Source organism: Mauremys reevesii, linkage group 13, assembly GCF_016161935.1.
Source record: "Mauremys reevesii isolate NIE-2019 linkage group 13, ASM1616193v1, whole genome shotgun sequence".
Classification (NCBI taxonomy): Eukaryota; Metazoa; Chordata; order Testudines; family Geoemydidae; genus Mauremys; species Mauremys reevesii.
The window spans coordinates 8,609,069-8,628,142 of NC_052635.1; the positions used below are offsets into that span (position 1 = coordinate 8,609,069).

General features: G+C 45.8%; 3 protein-coding genes and 1 long non-coding RNA gene across 4 annotated transcripts in view; all 4 read left to right on the forward strand.

The window, feature by feature from the left end:
• LOC120379924 (maestro heat-like repeat-containing protein family member 2A) overlaps window positions 1-19,074 on the forward strand; it is a 270,114-nt gene that overhangs the window by 19,581 nt on the left and 231,459 nt on the right. The window lies entirely within an intron of this gene.
• Window positions 828-3,859, forward strand: LOC120380268 (maestro heat-like repeat-containing protein family member 2B). Its single transcript, XM_039497820.1, has 5 exons — window positions 828-883; window positions 1,235-1,354; window positions 1,590-1,712; window positions 2,839-2,991; window positions 3,687-3,859. Exons 1-5 carry the CDS (start codon window positions 851-853, stop codon window positions 3,726-3,728), a joined length of 471 nt encoding a protein of 156 aa, XP_039353754.1. The 5' UTR covers window positions 828-850; the 3' UTR covers window positions 3,729-3,859.
• LOC120380278 lies at window positions 5,410-6,687 on the forward strand. Its single transcript, XR_005587688.1, has 3 exons — window positions 5,410-5,464; window positions 5,634-5,729; window positions 6,629-6,687. It is a non-coding gene; the product is annotated as an uncharacterized LOC120380278 (long non-coding RNA).
• LOC120380267 (maestro heat-like repeat-containing protein family member 2B) overlaps window positions 14,462-19,074 on the forward strand; it is a 132,100-nt gene continuing 127,487 nt past the window's right edge. The window contains exons 1-3 of the mRNA XM_039497818.1: window positions 14,462-14,480; window positions 14,703-14,826; window positions 16,606-16,718. Coding sequence (XP_039353752.1) covers window positions 16,614-16,718 — 105 coding nt within the window. The 5' untranslated portion in view covers window positions 14,462-14,480; window positions 14,703-14,826; window positions 16,606-16,613. The remainder of the gene's footprint in view (window positions 14,481-14,702; window positions 14,827-16,605; window positions 16,719-19,074) is intronic.

Genomic DNA, 19,074 nt, shown 5'->3' on the forward strand with positions numbered 1-19,074 from the left:
AACTCTCTGATCTTTGTCAATTGAACTCTGCTTGTTTTCACTATAAATGTATCTAAGTGTGTGAAATGGAGCGGTGATGCTGAGGTGAAACTCGTAAGGTGATGTGTAGCAAACCTATGAATTCTGTGAGTGTCCAGTGGAACAGGGGCTGGACATTGTGGGGCTGCAGAGAGAGCTCGGCGGTTGGACTGTACCGATTGCTGATCTGTAGAAGGAGAGTGGAACCTGGATGGGGTGAGAAGGGCGTGCTTGTGTTTCCTGTGGCTGGCTGAGTCAGGAGCTGACACCTGGCAGGCACAGAGAAGGCTTTCTCATGCTAAGGGCAGGGGTAGTGAGGTACCTCACAACCCTGGGGACCCTCAGGAGGTGGCAGAATGGGTTCATAGCACTTCAGAGAAGGTGCCTGGTCCTTCGTAGTCCAGGGCCCTTTGCTCAAAGTTTACTAGACCCATCCTCCATCCACTATAAAATCACTCCTCAATGGTCAGATTTCTTGGCTCCATCTCATTCTCCAATTCACTGTTCATCTGGATTTGAGGACTGAGAGGAATCATCACACAAAGGTTAAAGAACAACAGCAGAGGAAATCTGGGTTGTCGATGTTTATAGTTCTCAATAGGGAAATAACCTTCCCATGACACCTGAATATTGGAAAGTTTACAAGAGAGAACAAGGAAGAAAAAAAACACCAAACAAATAAACAAACAAACCCCCACAACAACCCCCAAATTCTTGCAATTAACCATCTGCTTTAACTCTCTTCTTTTACACTCAGTTCCTAAGAACATCTCTGGGGATGATAGACGACAGTGCCTGGAGCAGCCAGATAAGCCTTGAGTTGAACCAGCAGATGGCCAGCTATGCCAGCCCCTCCCTTGAGAAGGTTTGTTCTCTGTTAAGGCTTAGTTTCTAGTTAATTTTCCTTGAAATTCTGATTGGGGGCTGCATAAGGCTTCTCTCAAGGCTTCATTACTTTATATTTTATTCTGCATATAAAATTTGTTTTTACTTGTTCCCTGCTCTCTTGCCCCCCTGCCCATCCAATATTTGCTTGGACAGGCTGCTCGTCTGTGCTGCATTGTTGGTTCTCTGGCTGGGCTAGATGATGGGATGTTTCTGCAGTATGAGTGCTTGGACTTGGCTATCTTGTTCTTTCCTGAGTATTGCTGAGCTGGTTCTGTACTGACTGGCACGTTCTGTTACTGGTATCTCAATGCCGGTCTCTTTCTTTCAGAGTTTCCTGTATAAGGCGCTAGGAACGTCCTTAGCAGTTTGCCAGGACCTGGTCCATATTAAATCCCAGCTTCATCAATTTTTGACAGCAACAGATTATATGGAAGCCCCTGAGAGACAGGTGAGGACCCTGTCCCTCTCCCCGCTTTACCAAGTAACCCCTGAATGCTCCCTGTGGGGCTCAGCTCTGAGCTGGCCTGGGACAGATGCTATTTTGCTTCATATCCTCTTCGTTGCTGTTTCACTCAGCCCCCGCTGCCCACGGATCTGATGCCTGACTGGCGCTTTACACTCCTTCAGCTGAAAGGAAGGGACTCGTGGGTTAGATCCTAACCAGTATTTTTCTTGGGTGACAGGGAGTCATTTCCATCCTCGCACTCTCTGCTGAGAGCCACTTGGACCTCACCCTGAATGCACTTCAGGAGTTTGGGGCTACAGTGAGCAAGGTGAAGATTTCTGGGTTCATCAGCCGCCTGAAGGTAAAGGAGCCAGGGGGTTCTCTCCAACTTCCTCTCCCTCTATAGCAGGGGCAGCAGCCCCAGGGTAGTGTCTGCTCTGCTCAGCTTGCATTGTCCCCCAGTGTGTGCATTCTATGTGACGTCTGCAGCTAAGCAGAGAGGAGCACACTCTGGAGCTGGGGTTCTCTCAAATGATTTTTATCATCTGATGTCTCATGGCTTGAGCGCCCCTCCCATGCACAATGTGTGGGAACTACCTCAGTTGCTTGCATGGAAAAGCATTTAAGGTATTTTTAGCGTTTTTTTAGTCCCAGTTAGTAGCTGGAAATGAGGAGGTGTTGCAAGCAACATGTGGCCAACCAACCTGCTTTAGGTAGACCACCAGTGGTCTACGAATGACAATTATGGAACCTGTGATTTAGAGCAGTGGTTCTCAACCTGTCCAGATTAGTGTACCCCTTTCAGGAGTCTGATTTGTCTTGTGTACCCCAAATTTCACCTCCCTTAAAAACTACTTGCTTACAAAATGAGGCATAAAACTATTAAAAAGTGTCATAGCACATTATTACTGAAAATTGCTTATTTTCTCATTTTTACCATATAATTATAAAATAAATCAACTGGAATATAAATATTGTACTTGCATTCTTTGTAGTCTGCTGTAAAACTAGGCAAATAGCTAGATGAGTTGATAAACCCCCTGGAAGACCTCTGCAGACCCTCAGGGGTACACAAGTAGCTCTGGTTGAAAACCACTGATCTAAAGGCTAGAGCAGGAGACTAGGCCTCTGGGCTTCCACTGCTGGCTCTGCCATTTACTCACTGTGCATCCTTAGGCAAGACATTTAGCGCCTGATCTTGTACCCACCAGTGTCAATGACTAAGCTCCCGTGTACTTCACTGCTGTAGGTTCAGCATTTTAGGCTCTCTGTGTCAGAGTTACCTAGTGGGAATGATGGAGATACTAATATCTCCACGCCTCACAGTTATTATATTGCTTAAATACTTTTTGCAAGTGGTTTGAGATCTTTGGCTGAAAAGAGCTTTGCAAGTGCAAGCTGCTATTGCTGCTGTGAGGAATTCCTTGGTCAGCAGCAGATCAGAATTCCAAAGCAAAAGGCATCAGAAGAACTTTCTGATTGTCTAGGACCACCACCATGGGAGAAGAGGCCAGACTCACAGCACCCTGATGCTGACCTACAGCAGCGTGGCTGTCCATGCTCCAAAAGAACAGCTTCTCTCCCGAGTAGAGGCAGACATCACAAAGAACATCCTTCTCCATTACAGAGCCAGTTGTCAGGTAAGAGTTTTTGTGTGATAAGTGTCACATAACTCAAATTTAAACCTGTAATGGATGGAGTGTGAGCTGTCACATGTTGTATCATTTTTGTTGCTCTTCTTTGTATTTTCTCTAGGTTTTTCTATATTCTTCTGAAATTCTGTAGACCCCAGCTACACAGTAATTCAGATGCAGTGACACTCAGGCTATTCAGAATAACACTCTAACTCCCCTCATATGGATGTGTATCTAGCTCTATCTTTTGCTACCCAAGAGAGACTAGTGCTAGCCTGTATTTAGTTGATTTGCTCACTACTTCCCTTACCTCTTATCTGTCGTCTTGTTTGTCTGTGTGCTTTATTTCTGTTCCCCAGGTGCCTGACTGCTGGTCCTGACTCTCATCTCAGTGCCACCTCTTCACGTCACTTTGCCATTCAGTTCTGCCTTGTCTAACTGAGACTCTCACTTAGGCATTGCCAAAAACAGTTGAACCAAACTGAGATCTTCCAGTAGTTCACAAATGCAGATATTACGGAGGATGGCCCCTGATATTGACCTCTGGAAAACACCCCCTCTGGATACCTTTCCTGCCTTTTGGAAGATTTAACAATAGTGATTTCTCTCTGCTCCATAGTCACCAGCCAGGACATTTTGAGGTTGTGTGTTATGTGGGACTATCTACATTGCTAATAGCTGTTTTGCATTTCATTTTTCAGGTGCTGGGCATCACTGTTGCGAACAAGGTACATTCTAAATAATCTGCCCTCTGCTTTTGCGTTTTCTATACACAAGTTGCTTGTTTAAATTGCACAAAGCTTGGTTTCCTTGCTACATCAAGCAGGAGTCCTGGCTGCTCTGGTGTAAGTGGACCTGGATTTATTTGATGAACCTGGGTTTTCTCTTCTTCTGAGGTGGGTGCAGAGCCAGAGTCCTCTACCTTCTGGGGTCTGGGGACACCTCTCTCCTTCCCTGAGGCTAGATTTAATTCCTGATCTTTATCGTCTGGACTCTGGTTCTTTTCTCTCAGTTTCTCATCTACATACTCTTGTTTCTCCTTCTGGATTATGTAGGACATGAACCTAAAATTAACCCTCATCCACAATGTCATGGAGATTAGCTGTGCCATCTGGGAGACCAGAGACTCCCAGGAGTTCGAATTCTCATACAAACTGGAGCTCCTTGGCTACATGCTGGTGAGTGATTAGGAGCTTTGAGGACTGAAGTACAAGAGAGTTTGTTGTAATGTATTGAGACTGGTTTTCCAGGAGATGATATTTTATCCATTGGCTGTGACTGTACTACTGCAGTCTCATGAGCAACCTGCATGGCACCCAGAATGCTGGGTCCACTCTGAGCTTGGCAGGGATGCTGACATATTGTGGGCTGTAACTGGAAGGAATGGCTTGTGTCTTGTGAGTTCTCTTTCTGTCCTCTGTATAGCCTGCAGATGGCCCTACGGTCCATTGCTGAGGCAGAGAGCCTGCTGGGCACGGCGTCTGTTTATTCCAGGTCTGGCATATGGCACTGTTTCAGGGTGTGAGAGGAAGGCCTCTCTGCCTTTCAAATCCATTTCCCATTTTTGATGTCCCTCTTCATGCATTTCAGGACTTCATTCAACAGGAACCACTGGATTCCCTGGCATCTCCAGTTCGCTACAAGGCAATTCTTGCCATTGGACATCTGAGGTAGGCTATTTTCTGCCATATTTCCTGGCACTGTGATGCCTTCTTATTTGTTAATTCATGAGTGTCAGCTTGGGAGCAGTTTAATGCCTGCAGGGTTTGGCTCACCAGGACCTCCCCTGGGGGAGGGGGCAAGTGGGCAATTTTCCCCAGGCCCCCACGAGAGTTTTTCAGGGCCCCTAGAGCGGGGTCCTTCACTCCGGGGCCCTGGAAAACTCTCACGGGGCCCAGGCCCCCGGAGCTTCTTCTGCTCCGGGTCTTCGGCGGCAATTCGCCCTGACTCCTCTGGCCGTGGCCGTGTGGCTTCCATGCTGCTCACCAGCAGGACTTTAATTCTTAAGGATTTGAATGTGTCCATTTGGGGGTTTGTGCTTGAAAGACACAAGATTGGAGGTTGGTGGGGCATGCAGTACAATGGAGCAGAGGTTCAGATGGGGAGGGAGGTGTCTGGCTAGCTGGCAGGGGGAAGAAAGCTTGTGGGTTTCTCTAAAAAGGAGAGTTGATGTTTTAGCTTTACTTCTAGATGAGCCAATACTTAAGAGAGGTGCAAAGTGAAGGGTTGTTCGCATTTGGGGTTCTAGATTGGGACAATCTCTAGTCATTGGACCCATTTCTTTCACTTGGAGGTGGTACTGAGTCTAATGCATGACTTTTCTCTCTATCTTTCTTCTGCCAGCAAACTCAAACCATCTCTGACCATGGAGGAAAACCGTGAACTCCTTGATCAGTGCTTCAAAAGTTTATTTCCCCTTCCTCCCTTGGAGAAGATGAAAGAGGAATGTGAGACAGCAAAGGATGCTCTGCATATACAAGTACGTGACGACAATTCTCCTCTGGCACCATCCACTGTATTTCTGCCCCGCAGGCACTGGGTGATGGCAGTCACACATGGCCTCCCTGGCAAGGTTATGGTTAGCTTTCCCCCCGCCCCCACACACAAATGATCTGTACTGAGCCTAACTCCTTCTCTTCTGGTTTCAGTTAATCTACGTGAGGTCCTTTGAAGCCCTTTGCAAGCTAATGGAGACATTGCTGGAGGAAGCACCAACCGCAGACTGGTTCCAGGAAATGTTTGAAGTGAGTAGACCATTGAACCGTGGTGGAGATTGTTTCTTGTGTTACAGCAGGGAAGAGTCAGAGATTTAGGGGGTCAAGCTTCAGTTGTGGAGGAATTTTCCACAACGGAGTGAATTTTAGGGAGAGAGCACCAAATTCTTCCTGGGATAAGCGGGCATGTGCCCCATTGAAATCCACGGAAGCTGTGCCATTTTATGCCAGGGCTGGATTGGCACCAAGTTCTTATAGTGTTGTTGACACTACTTGGAGCGGCAAGAAAATCACCACTGCAGTAGCCAAATCCAAGAGACCCAGTTGAAACTGATCACTTCTTCTAAGAGGAATTCATGAATATTGAGTTAAGCCCTGTGTATGGAAACTCATTCAGAGCAGAGCAGACTTGCTGTTCCTCAGACATGAACAGAATATCGTGAAGAGCTGAGGGGTGGGGAGTTTGATGCATCTTCAGTATAAAAGTGAAGTTAGAAAAGGAGCTCGGCTGGGGGAACTTCTCTGCTCTTATTCAAATTAATAAAAATAAATGCTCCTCTCTGTCATTTTGCCACTCAATGTGGGAGAAGTTGCCCAGGAAACAGACCACAGCAGCAGACATCAAACAGCATGCAATGTGCTAGACAGCTCCCATCAGACAGTCTACAGCAGACATCACATACACGGGCCCAGATTCATCTCTCGTGTAACTCCTTTGGCTTCAATCGAGCTACAGTACACCAGAGGTGAATCTGGTCCCTGGGACTTGTCTAATGGAAGAGCCCCTTAGATATAGGTGTAATTCCTTTGCTACATGGAGGTCAGATGCTTTGGAGAGGGATTTTAGTGACAATTAAACCTGTTTAAGAGGAACTTTTGGGAGGGATTTTCTGGTACTAACTCTGTCCATTCCTCTGCTCTACCAACAGCTCCTAAAGACATGGTTCAGTTCAGGGAAGGAGTGGGAGAGAGAGAGGGCCTTGCAGGCCAGCACCCAGCTGCTGACTGTCTATCAAGAGACAGTTCATAGCACAGTGAGTATAGCCGTACTCTTCCTTGAGCTGACTTCCCTGCTTACATCAGAACTGACACTCAACGCAAATGCATGAAAAACTCTTCCAGGACAGCAGCTGGGATCTCAAGGTGATGAACATCCCTCTGCTTCCGTAAGAGAGAGGTTTACACAACAATGCTGTGACCACACTGTGGGCAGACTGCAAGAAGTAGAGGGAGACAACCCCCAAACTGATGGCTTATTCTATCATTAGATTCACCAAGTCAACAACAAAAGAGCTTCCACCCTAGTTAACAAGATGCCAAACATGGTCCTCTTTTGGTATTCCAGACCTTGGCTCCCATGTAAACATCCACGTCTTGGAAGAGGGGGGAGGGATAGCTCAGTGGTTTGAGCATTGGCCTGCTAAACCCCAGGTTGTGAGTTCAATCCTTGAGGGTGCCATTTAGGGAACTGGGGTAAAAATCTGTCTGGGGATTGGTCCTGCTTTGAGCCAGGGGTTGGACTAGATGACCTCCTGCGGTCCTTTCCAACCCTGATATTCTATGTCTAATATAGTGAGGGGTTACTGGAAACCTGATTCACCATATGTGGGGTTCACTGATCATAAAGGCCCAGATGCTTATCCCCAGGTCAATGTGAATCTCAGGTCTTCCCCAAATATCACGCTGTCAGCCAATCCTTAATAACTAAATCTAAGATTTATTGTTAAAAGAAAGAAGAGTTACAAATGGTTAAAAGATCAATATCCAGACAAGTGACTTTCCATGTTCATAGTTCAGGATCACAACAGTGATGGAATAAACTGCTGGTTTGTAAAAGTCTCTCTGGAATCATCCCAACAGATCAGAATCCAAAGGCAGCTTAGATGTAAAGTCTGTTAGTTTTTCCAGGCATTTTCCAGGTTCTTCCAAATGAACTCATCTCATTCTTTTTTGAACCCAGTTATACTTTTGGCCTTCACAACCTCTCTGTGGCAATGAGTTCCACAGGTTGACTGCATTATGTGAAGAAATGCTTCCCTTTTTTTGTTTTAAACCTGCTGCCTATTAATTTCATTGGGTGACCCCTTGTTCCTGTGATATGTGAAGGACTAAATAACACTTCCTTATTGACTTTCTCTACACCAATCATGATTTGATAGATCTCTATCATAGTCCCTCTTAGTCGTCTCTTTTCCTAGCTGAAAAGTCCCTGTCTTTTTAATCTCTCCTTATATGAGAAGTTGTCCCATATGCCTAATAATTTTTGTTACTCTTCTCTGTATTTCTTCCAGTTCTAACATATCTTTTTTGAGGTGAGATGAGCAAAACTGCATGCAGTATTCAAGGTGTGGGGGTACTGTAGATTTCTATAGCGGCATAATGATATTTACTGCCCAGGGCCGGCTCTACAGTTTTTGCCGCCCCAAGCAGCCGGCTGAATTGCCGCCCTGCAGGGGGGGGCAATTCAGCCGGCTGCTTTAGCTGCCGCTGGGATTTAAAAGGCTCTGGGCTCCCCGCCGCGGAGGGCAGCCCAGAGCCTTTTAAATCCCCACCGCCAGCGGGGAGCCCAGAGCCCTCTGACTCCCCGCCACGGCTGGGATTTAAAAGGCTCTGGGCTCCCCGCCGCTGAGGGCAGCCCAGAGCCCTCTGATTCCCCACCGCGGCTGGGATTTAAAGGGCTCTTGGTTCCCCGCGGCTGCAGGCAGGGGCGGCTCTAGGATTTGCGCCCCTGGGGGGGGGGCGCTTTGGCGGTTGCCAGTTGGCGGCTCTGGTGGACCTCCCGCAGGCATAACTGCGGGAGGTCCACCGGGGCTGTCTGCCGCCCCCTGGGGGATGCCGCCCCAAGCGCGCGCTTGGCCCGCTGGTGCCTGGAGCCGGCCCTGGCTACATGCCACCTCCCTCCCCTTCTGCTCAGGAAAACAAAAAATTTATCCTAATGCTGTTGGTTCACCAAACCAGGCCTACGGCTTTGGCCACAATTCAATGGCACACAGCCAGAAATGTAGCAAACAGGAAATGAAAGAATTCAGTCCAAGAAAACTCTGCTAAAATAAAATAACTACTTGGTGTGAATTCATTTCCTGAGCTCTAGTGAAGTGACATTAATGTATTCTCCAAGTTCATCTTTAAAAATCTTGCTTGCTAATGCTCAGGAAAATTTGGAGTCTGAAAAATAAATATTAGTCCAAGGTACTGATCAGAAATGGTTAGATCATTTGCATTTATTAATTTGTTGCTGCTGGATGGATTCAGGCTGCTAAGGGTTACATTTTCACAGTGCATCAGCTGAGAGAGTTGGTGCCATTTGGAAAATTTTGAGAAGGTGCCCTTTATCCAAAAGGTAACAGCAGATTTCCTAGTTGTTTTTTAACTTTATGCAGAACCTGGTGACTTTTCATTTAAGCTTATGATGGAACTAATAGAGCATCAAGCTTATCTTAGCAGTGTATTTGCTTTGATGGACCTTGTAGTTTGCACTAATGCATTTTATGCCAATGTTGGCAGTTGAACACAGTGACAGCAAAAGTTAGAGTTTTTGTTATAGCATTTGATGTTAGCTATAGGAACAGCCCAATCCTGGCACTAAAAGATTAAGAGATGATAGTACAATAACTTGTGAATTTTAAATGAGATCAAAACCAGTTGCTGTCACCATTTCTTCCTGGTGTGTTCTTGCATGGAGGTCTATCCAGTGTGGAAACCTCCCCTGGACATTCTCTTCATGTTGTTTTCATTTGTGCTGTGGTAACAGTGAATGAGAAGAAGCAGACATGGAAGAGTGGCACTGGTCAGAGGTCTAACCAAGCCGCACACCTACTTTCTCATTTATTGTTCTGGTTGGATCACTACCCATGCTGGGTTTGAACATACATAACAAGCACAAAAAAAAAAAAGGGTGGCTGGACTGCCGAAGCAAAAACAAAAAAAAAACCAAAAAAACAGCAGCCGCAGGGAGCGTGTGGAGGGTGGTCAAGGCGGCTCGCAGGGGGATGAATGGTGGCACCCACCCCCTGTAGGCAGCCAGGCGCTGCAGCCCGCTCGCAGCCGGGCGAGACGGGCTCCCTCCTCCGGCCTTGGGGTGCCTCTCCTGGGGGCTGCAGGAGGTGCTGGCTCAGCCACTCCTTTAAAGGCGGCTCAGCCGGGCCGGGCTCAGAGCGGCATGGGAGGCGGAGGCGGGTGCAGGCAGCGGGGAGTGGCACGTCCTGGGGAGCCCGGCAGCACGGTGAGCGGCGGGGATCACTAGTTCCTGCCCCCCACCCCCGGGCCCGTGCCCCGGCTGGGCTGGGACTGGCGGAGCGTGGGGAGCCAGCCGGGGGCTCCAGAGCTGCAGACCGGGCTGCCAAAACAAAAAAAAAAACCACGGCAAGGTGGCCGGAATGCCCCACCCCAAGATTAGCCAGAATGCTGCCCCTTACAATGTGCCGCCCCAGGCATGTGCTTTCTCATCTGGTGCCTGGAGCCGGCCCTGTTACTGCCTTATTATCAATCCGCTTCCTAATGGTTCCTAACATGTTGTTAGCGTTTTTGATGGCATGTGAAGCAGATGCTTTCAGAGAACTGTACACAATGACTCTGAGGTCTCTTCTTTGAGTGATAACAGCTAATTTAGACCCCATCCATTTGTATGTACAATTGGGATTATATTTTCCATTGTGCGTTACCTAGTTCAGTACAGGAATCAGAGGCACAATGTTACATAAGAACATAAGAACATAAGAAAGGCCTTACCGGGTCAGACCAAAGGTCCATCTAGCCCAGTATCTGTCTACCGACAGTGGCCAATGCCAGGTGCCCCTGAGGGAGTGAATCTAACAGGCAATGATCAAGTGATCTCTCTCCTGCCGTCCATCTCCATCCTCTGACGAACAGAGGCTAGGGACACCATTCTTATCCATCCTGGCTAATAGCCATTTATGGACTTAGCCACCATGAATTTATCCAGTCCCCTTTTAAACATTGTTATAGTCCTAGCCTTCACAACCTCCTCAGGTAAGGAGTTCCACAAGTTGACTGTGCGCTGCGTGAAGAAGAACTTCCTTTTATTTGTTTTAAACCTGCTGCCTATTAATTTCATTTGGTGACCCCTAGTTCTTGTATTATGGGAATAAGTAAATAACTTTTCCTTATCCACTTTCTCAACATCACTCATGATTTTATATACCTCTATCATGTCCCCCCTTAGTCTTCCCTTTTCCAAACTGAAGAGTCCTAGCCTCTTTAATCTTTCCTCATATGGGACCCTTTCTAAACCCCTAATCATTTTAGCTGCCCTCTTCTGAACCTTTTCTAGTGCTAGAATATCTTTTTTGAGGTGAGGAGACCACATCTGTACACAGTATTCGAGATGTGGGCGTACCATGGATTTGTATAAGGGCAATAATATATTCTCAGTCTTATTCTCTATCCCCTTTTTAATGATTCCTAACATCCTGTTTGCTTTTTTGACCGCCTCTGCACACTGCGTGGACATCTTCAGAGAACTATCCACGATAACTCCAAGATCTTTTTCCTGACTCATTGTAGCTAAATTAGCCCCCATCATGTTGTATGTATAGTTGGGGTTATTTTTTCCAATGTGCATTACTTTACATTTATCCACATTAAATTTCATTTGCCATTTGTTGCCCAATCACTTAGTTTTGTGAGATCTTTTTGAAGTTCTTCACAATCTGCTTTGGTCTTAACTATTTTGAGTAGTTTAGTATCATCTGCAAACTTTGCCACCTCACTGTTTACCCCTTTCTCCAGATCATTTATGAATAAATTGAATAGGATTGGTCCTAGGACTGACCCTTGGGGAACACCACTAGTTACCCCTCTCCATTCTGAGAATTTACCATTAACTCCTACCCTTTGTTCCCTGTCCTTTAACCAGTTCTCAATCCATGAAAGGACCTTTCCTTTTATCCCATGACAGCTTAATTTACGTAAGAGCCTTTGGTGAGGGACCTTGTCAAAGGCTTTCTGGAAATCTAAGTACACTATGTCCACCGGATCCCCCTTGTCCACATGTTTGTTGACCCCTTCAAAGAACTCTAATAGATTAGTAAGACACGATTTCCCTTTACAGAAACCATGTTGACTATTGCTCAAGAGTTTGTTTTTCTATGTGTCTGACAATTTTATTCTTTACTATTGTTTCAACTAATTTGCCCGGTACCGACGTTAGACTTACGGTCTGTAATTGCCGGGATCACCCCTAGAGCCCTTTTTAAATATTGGCGTTACATTAGCTAACTTCCAGTCATTGGGTACCGAAGCTGATTTAAAGGACAGGTTACAAACCTTAGTTAATAGTTCCGCAACTTCACATTTGAGTTCTTTCAGAACTCTTGGGTGAATGTCATCTGGTCAGTGACTTGTTAATGTTGAGTTTATCAATTAATTCCAAAACCTCCTCTAGTGACACTTCAATCTGTGACAGTTCCTCAGATTTGTCACCTACAAAAGCCAGCTCAGGTTTGGGAATCTCCCTAACATCCTCAGCCGTGAAGACTGAAGCAAAGAATCCATTTAGTTTCTCTGCAATGACTTTATCGTCTTTAAGCGCTCCTTTTGAATTTTGATCATCAAGGGGCCCCACTGGTTGTTTAGCAGGCTTCCTGCTTCTGATGTACTTAAAAAACATTTTGTTATTACCTTTGGAGTTTTTGGCTAGCCGTTCTTCAAACTCCTCTTTGGCTTTTCTTATTACACTCTTGCACTTAAGTTGGCAGTGTTTGTACTCCTTTCTATTTGCCTCACTAGGATTTGACTACCACTTTTTAAAGGAAGTCTTTTTATCTCTCACTGCTTCTTTTACATGGTTGTTAAGCCACGGTGGCTCTTTTTTAGTTCTTTTACTGTTTTTCTTAATTTGGGGTATACATTGAAGTTGGGCCTCTATTATGGTGTCTTTAAAAAGGGCCCACACAACTTGCAGGGATTTCACTTTAGTCACTGTACCTTTTAACTTTTGTCTAACTAACCCCCTCATTTTTGTATAGTTCCCCCTTTGGAAATTAAAGGCCACAGTGTTGGGCAGTTGAGATGTTCTTCCCACCACAGGGATGTTGAATGCTATTGTATTATGGTCACTATTTCCAAGCGGTCCTGCTATAGTTACCTCTTGGACCAGCTCCTGCGCTCCACTCAGGATTAAATCTAGAGTCGCCTCTCCCCTTGTGGGTTCCCGTACCAGCTGCTCCATGAAGCAGTCATTTAAAGTATCGAGAAATTTTATCTCTGCATTTCGTCCTGAAGTGAAATGTTCCCAGTCAATATGGGGATAATTGAAATCCCCCACTATTATTGGGTTCTTAATTTTGATAGCCTCTCTAATTTCCCTTAGCATTTCATCATCACTATTACTGTCCTGGTCAGGTGGTCGATAATAGATCCCTACTGTTATATTTTTACTAGAGCATGAAATTTCTATCCATAGAGACTCTCTATGGACGTTACCAGACGTGCCCGTTACTTTGGGGAGGCTCATTAATTAGGGTTACTCTTCTGTGGGGGAAGGGAGGGGTGGGGCAGTTCTGTAATTTTATTAATGTGCTGCTTATGTCACTTGTGTGTTCTACTCCTTCCTTCTACAAGTCCCCTCCCAATGGAGCTCTCCTGCAGGACCTAGGTTCCCCAGGGCTAATAACTAGAACTAGACAAACATGCGCACACACTAGCAGAGCAAGTCAATCAGCACTCCCCAGCTGATCCCCCTCATATGTCCCTGTGTTCAGTGGGCTGGGTTAAGCAGCACTTTCAAGCTGGTACCCTCATGCGCCCCTGGTCTCAACAGGCTGGGTTCAGCAGCACTTTCCACTGCTCCCCGCACCCACTTATGTGCCCCAAGTTTAACACATTCCTATCACACTTTCACATTACAATTGTACGGGTAGTAACCCATTTGATGAGCAAACCCCACAGTATTTTGGGGCACTACAGGGATCTTTAGCTTAGGTACAAGAAGTGTTGCTGCAGAGTAAATGGGGGAAGCTAAAAACACAAAAATCTCAAATTGATAGAGAGAGAAGCAACCAGCTGACCCATAACAGTTATTGATTGAATCATAGTGATAACCACACCAGGAGGGCTAAACAAACATAGCAGCTACATTTTAAAGGTTAATCCCTGAGGTAGGAAAGAAAACAGAGAGAGAGAGATGGATCTCACCCACTCCATGAGGCTTGAACTGGTCGGGGTTCCCAGGTGATGGTGGTAGCTCAGGGTCCTGAGTGCTGGAGACAGGCAGAGCCCCCAGCACGATCAGTCAGGAGGTGGAATCCCAGTGGAACTGATGCAGAGTTTGGGTCTATACATCAGAACCCTTTCTTGGGCATAGGTAGGGGAGTTTGTAGAGAAAATACAGTGGTTGAAGGAGAACACTAGATTTGTTTATGGGTAAACTGATGGCTCAAGGGTTTTCTTTAGGCTAGACAATAGGAGCTGATCATTCTTGGCTATGGGTGTTGTTTTCTTCCGGGGAGCTCACAAGGCAACTAGGCTGCTTCAGTATTTTGGGATATGAGTCAAAGATTTATTACTAGAATTGGTCTGATAATTGCTGAGCTGAGTGTGTGCAGGCGTAGGTTCATTAGCATCTGGAGCAGGGATTCCCATGATTCAATGCGTCCCTGCTTTCTGGTCCCAGAGTTCAGTGTGGTTCTATGTTCTTCATTCTTTATGCTAATCCCTATTCCATCTTTCATGCAGTTGAGGCATGCGGAGTTGTCTCTGTTCTTCATTCTGTATGCAAATGGAGATGTCTTAATCTTGTCACCCTTGTCAGGAGGCGTCTAGGTATGTCTCCCCAAACCCTTCATTGTTCTCTGCAAGCCTTTTCTCTGATCGGTTTTGGTTCAAACAGAGATGGGAATTGGGGGTGTCCTTCATGAGTCACACAAGCTAGATACTGTGCCCTGGTTCCCCAAAAACACAGAGCTGACTGGTATCAACAATAAAGATGGCAAGTGAAGTCTAGTACAGCTGGAGAACGTTCATTCTTCATTCTTTTTTAATTAGACTCAGGAAACTTTTCATCAGTTTGGATCTCTGATTGGAGCAATAGCACCATACAGCTGTGATTCACTGGCCACGTCTCGTCAGTGGGTGTTTGACTGTATCAGCTGCCTTCTCTGTATACAAGGTGAGGAGACCATTAGCAGGTATAAGTAATTCTTCCCCATTAGCAGGTATAAGTAATTCTTCACCTTCTTTCACTGTTGTAATGTCCATTTTTGCCTCTCTAGTTCTTTCTGTCCTGTCTGTTGGCACTTAGATAACAGAGTGGTGGGCATCTTGTAAATAGCTCATTAGAAGAGACGATTATGATGTGTAAAGAGTGTGGCACACTTCTGGGAACTGTACAAATAATAAATGGTCTGCACCAGGTAGATAACTGCTCAGTTCCTTAGAGCTTCTCTACACAGGGACACTAAGGAGAGTTAATCCAAATGAACTAAAGGTGTAAATTTTAAAGTGTCATTAAACACGTGTGGATGCTCTGATTCTGAATGAAAATGGCCCTTCTTAATTTTAGTGAATTACATGAATTAAACTAACCTGAAAAAGGCCCCTTTAATTCTAAATAAGTGTGTCCCCAGAGGTGTTTAATGAAGTTTAACTAATGCAGTTTGAAAATGAATTTGGATTAGCTTTCTTGACTATCTCCATGTAGACAAGCCCTTGGTACTAAACATTTTCATTCTCTTTACCCTGCCACTGGCTGTATTGGAGGGGTTTCCTGGACTAATTCTTTAAACAAAAAGTTCTTGCAGCAGCCCTCTGTCATGAGCATTCAAAGCTATTGGAGTAAGTGTAGGCCATTTTCCCATTTGTGAAAGAGTGGGACAGGTGTTGGCAATCTATGGCATGGGTACCGAAGGTGGCACGTGAGCTGATTTTCAGTGGCACTCACACTGCCCAGGTTCTGGCCACCAGTCCGGGGGGCTCCGCATTTTAATTTAATTTTAAATGAAGCTTCTGAAACATTTTAAAAGCCTTATTTACTTTACATATAACAATAGTTTAGTTATATATTATAGACTTATAGAAAGAGACCTTCTCAAAACATTAAATTGTCTTACTGGCATGCGAAACCTTAAATTCGAGTGAATAAATGAAGACTCGGCACAGCACTTCTGAAAGGTTGCTGACCCCTGGCGTAGGATATTCTTTTCACCTAATGGTTAGATGTAAAGGGATAGAACTTGGTTAATATTTAAGGCCATTTCCAATTAGGGTGACCAGACAGCCAATGTGAAACTCATGCAGGACTGGGGTGGGGGATAATATGAGCCTATATAAGAGAGAGACCCCAAAATCGGGACTGTCCCTATAAAATTGGGACATCTGGTCACCGTATTTCTAATTATTATTAATCAGTCCTAAAAAACAGTGTTGGTGATTCAGAAACAGAACAAGGGACTCCAGTCTTTGAGTGTACAACATAGAAATCCCAGCATTGTTTAGAAGTGACGGATGAGCCTGGGTTTCCTGCCGAAGGTTTTGTCAAGCCCCATCTCGTTTACAACGAGAGTTTGGTGGAGGGATTCACTTCTACATTGGAACCCCTCATCTACCTCCATGAGTTGTACTTGAATGTGAGATTAGATGTAAATAGTGAGAGCAGAGAGGCTACTGAAACCAGACACCCCCAGAAAGCTGCTCCAAGCTGAATACGGTGCTTGTTCAATCCTGTATCAGTCACAATAACATACCGCTACTGTTAACTTTCAGACATTTAGGGTGTAATCCCGACTCCATTATAGTCAACAGGAGTTTTGCCGTTGACTTTGATGGGGCCAAGATTTTACACTATGCTGATAACAGCCTAGCACATGGATCCTCCTGTATGAATATCCATGCAGTAGAGGTTCAGTTTCATTAGTCGTTACAGTACTTTTTTTCCTTTTCTCCACTCCAGGCCAGCCCATGAACCTGGGGTCAGCGGAAGAGGAGCTGAGATGTCTCCATGAAGAACTAACAGCAGCTCCAGACCCCGAGGCTCTGTTTCAGGCATCTTCCAAAATGGCCAGGGTAACTGACTCAAAAAAGTTGTGCGGATGTTCTAGTGACCAGGCACCCTTCATTTTACATTTACGCTTTCATGATGCCTTCCGTACTTGGAGCGAGCTGTGGGCGAGGGGCATTCGTTGCTAGTAACCAGCAAGATGCTTTTCATAGATGTGTGCTATGAATGCCATGTAAAATCCAGATTCCACAGAATGTTGCACGCCCATGAAAATGCACACGCAGATGCGCACACATGTACCTATCCAGCTATCCATGAGAAAAAACTGTATTAGTGGAACATCAAGCTGAGAACCCATCCAGTCTTCATTCTGTCACCTTGTGGGTTTGCCTTAGCCTATATTTGTGTGCATGCCTCTCTTGACTTCATTGTATATATTGTAAAAAGATGCAGTGTATCTAAGAGAATACAAACTGGAAACTTACCTCCTGCATATCCAGTACAATGTTCTGCTAACTGTGCAACAGAAGCTTTGCCTCAAACCTGATCTCATTAGTGTAGAATACAAAAATGTAGTATATAGACTATGGAGAGAATTTTAATCCCAAATGGCTAGCTGGATATGAGGCTAATTAACAAGTTGTTAATTAATCAGAAGGGTAGCCATGTTAGTCTGGATCTGTAAAAGCAGCAAAGAGTCCTGTGGCACCTTATAGACTAACAGACGTATTGGAGCATGAGCTTTTGTGGGTGAATACCCACTTCGTCGGATGCAATTTGCTGATGCATAGATATTTTTCCATAGAGATATTAGGCCTCCATTTTTACAAGTGCTGGAGCCAAACATCATTGCAGTCTCTCCTGTTTTTGATTTGTTCCCAGGTTGTTAGTGAGTACTTTCCCCCAGAACAGGCCACAGCCTTTATTGAGGCCACAGTGGAAAGTATGCTGTCTGCCAGCCCCACCTGTGCCACAGCAGCTGGACTGTGGATGAAGGTTATACTGAAGGAGTGTGGAGATGCCATGCTTGATAAGGTAAAACGGGAAACTGGAGAGGTTTTCTGCCTAAACACGAGGCTTTTAGATCTTTGCCCTCATGTGTAATGAACAAAAATCTTCCTGTTTCTCCCCCTCGGACATAGTCGATTCCATCTCTGTTCCCACCCTAAACTAGGCAATGGCAGAATCAATAGCAATAGACAGAGAGAATCCAAGGGAAAAGGAAGATGGTTGGTTATTTATTTGTCTGGCTTGTTGCCACAGTATTCAGCCAAGAAAGGCTTGAAAAAACACTCTGGGGAAAAGACAAGAAGACAGAATGACCGGCACTTGGAGGCATCCAGTTCTTAGGAGGCCTATGGCTAAGGGCTACCTGGATAAAAATAGCCCTGTAGTCATTCCCAGTGAGTCTGGAGCCTGGGCTCTGAGACCCACCCTCTTGCCAGGTTTCAGAGCCTGGGCTGCAGCCCGAGCAGGAACAGCTACACTTTTAGCCACATAGTGCAAGCCCCTCAGGCCCAGGTTGACCTGAGCTCTGAAACTCACTGCTGTGGGATTTTTTTGGTGTGTAGACGTACCCTTTAAGAATAGAAGGAGGGAGGGAGAAAACTATAGTGTCTTTGGGATCCACTATTTATATGCCTTATTCTGGAGCCCAGTGCGTTAGGGCTAGATGAAAGGAGCACTCCACAAATCTTCTATCAAGGCTGGTGAAAGGCCTCAGGACAGGGAACCCTTGCAGCAGAACTGCCACGTTTGCACAGTATTTCGAAGATGTGAAGGGCTAGGAATGAATGAGAGGTCGTCACCTGTTCATAGTCCCAGGCATTTGCACACTGTGTTTAAAGCACTTGCATATTTTGTGCTTGTGGTTGTTTATGAACTGTGCATCCTTCGAGGCAAATGGTTGCATTTGGCTGCTTAAATCACACCTGCAAAATCTGGGCAAGCAAAGCCTTCTTTTGTGCATGCCAGCTGGTTTAGTTAATGCATAGCTGGGCACCACCACATTAAATTACCTGGTATGTACAGGGAAACCCCACTCAGGGGTGGCTCCAGGCCCCAGCACGCAAAGCGCGTGCTTGGGGCGTCACGCCGCGGGGGGTGCTCTGCCGGTCGCCTGCGGGAGGTCCACCGGAGCCACGGGTGCCACCGTGCTTGGGGTGGCGAAATGGCTAGAGCCGCCCCTGACCCTGCTATAATGCGCCCCGTAATAATGCGAATTCGGCTATAACACGATTGTAAGGTGGCTCCGGCCGCCCCAGGCCAAAAAAAAAAAGCAGCTGGAGCGCTGCGGAAGCGCAAAAGAGAGAGAGAAAAAAGAGAGAGAGAGGATTTGTGAAGGGAGAGGGGCTGGAGTGCCCCCAAAGGGAAAAAAAAAGCAAAAAATGGAATGTGCCTTCCCCACTGCCTCTTCCCACC

What these genes read in the sequence shown, in the direction of transcription:
- LOC120380268 (XM_039497820.1), top strand. Translation starts at nt 851, where the DNA reads ATGGCCAGCTATGCCAGCCCCTCCCTTGAGAAG. An exon ending in TGGAAGCCCCTGAGAGACAG is followed by an intron (nt 1,355 to 1,589) that starts GTGAGGACCCTG and finishes CTTGGGTGACAG; the next exon opens with GGAGTCATTTCCATCCTCGC. An exon ending in GGTTCATCAGCCGCCTGAAG is followed by an intron (nt 1,713 to 2,838) that starts GTAAAGGAGCCA and finishes CTGATTGTCTAG; the next exon opens with GACCACCACCATGGGAGAAG.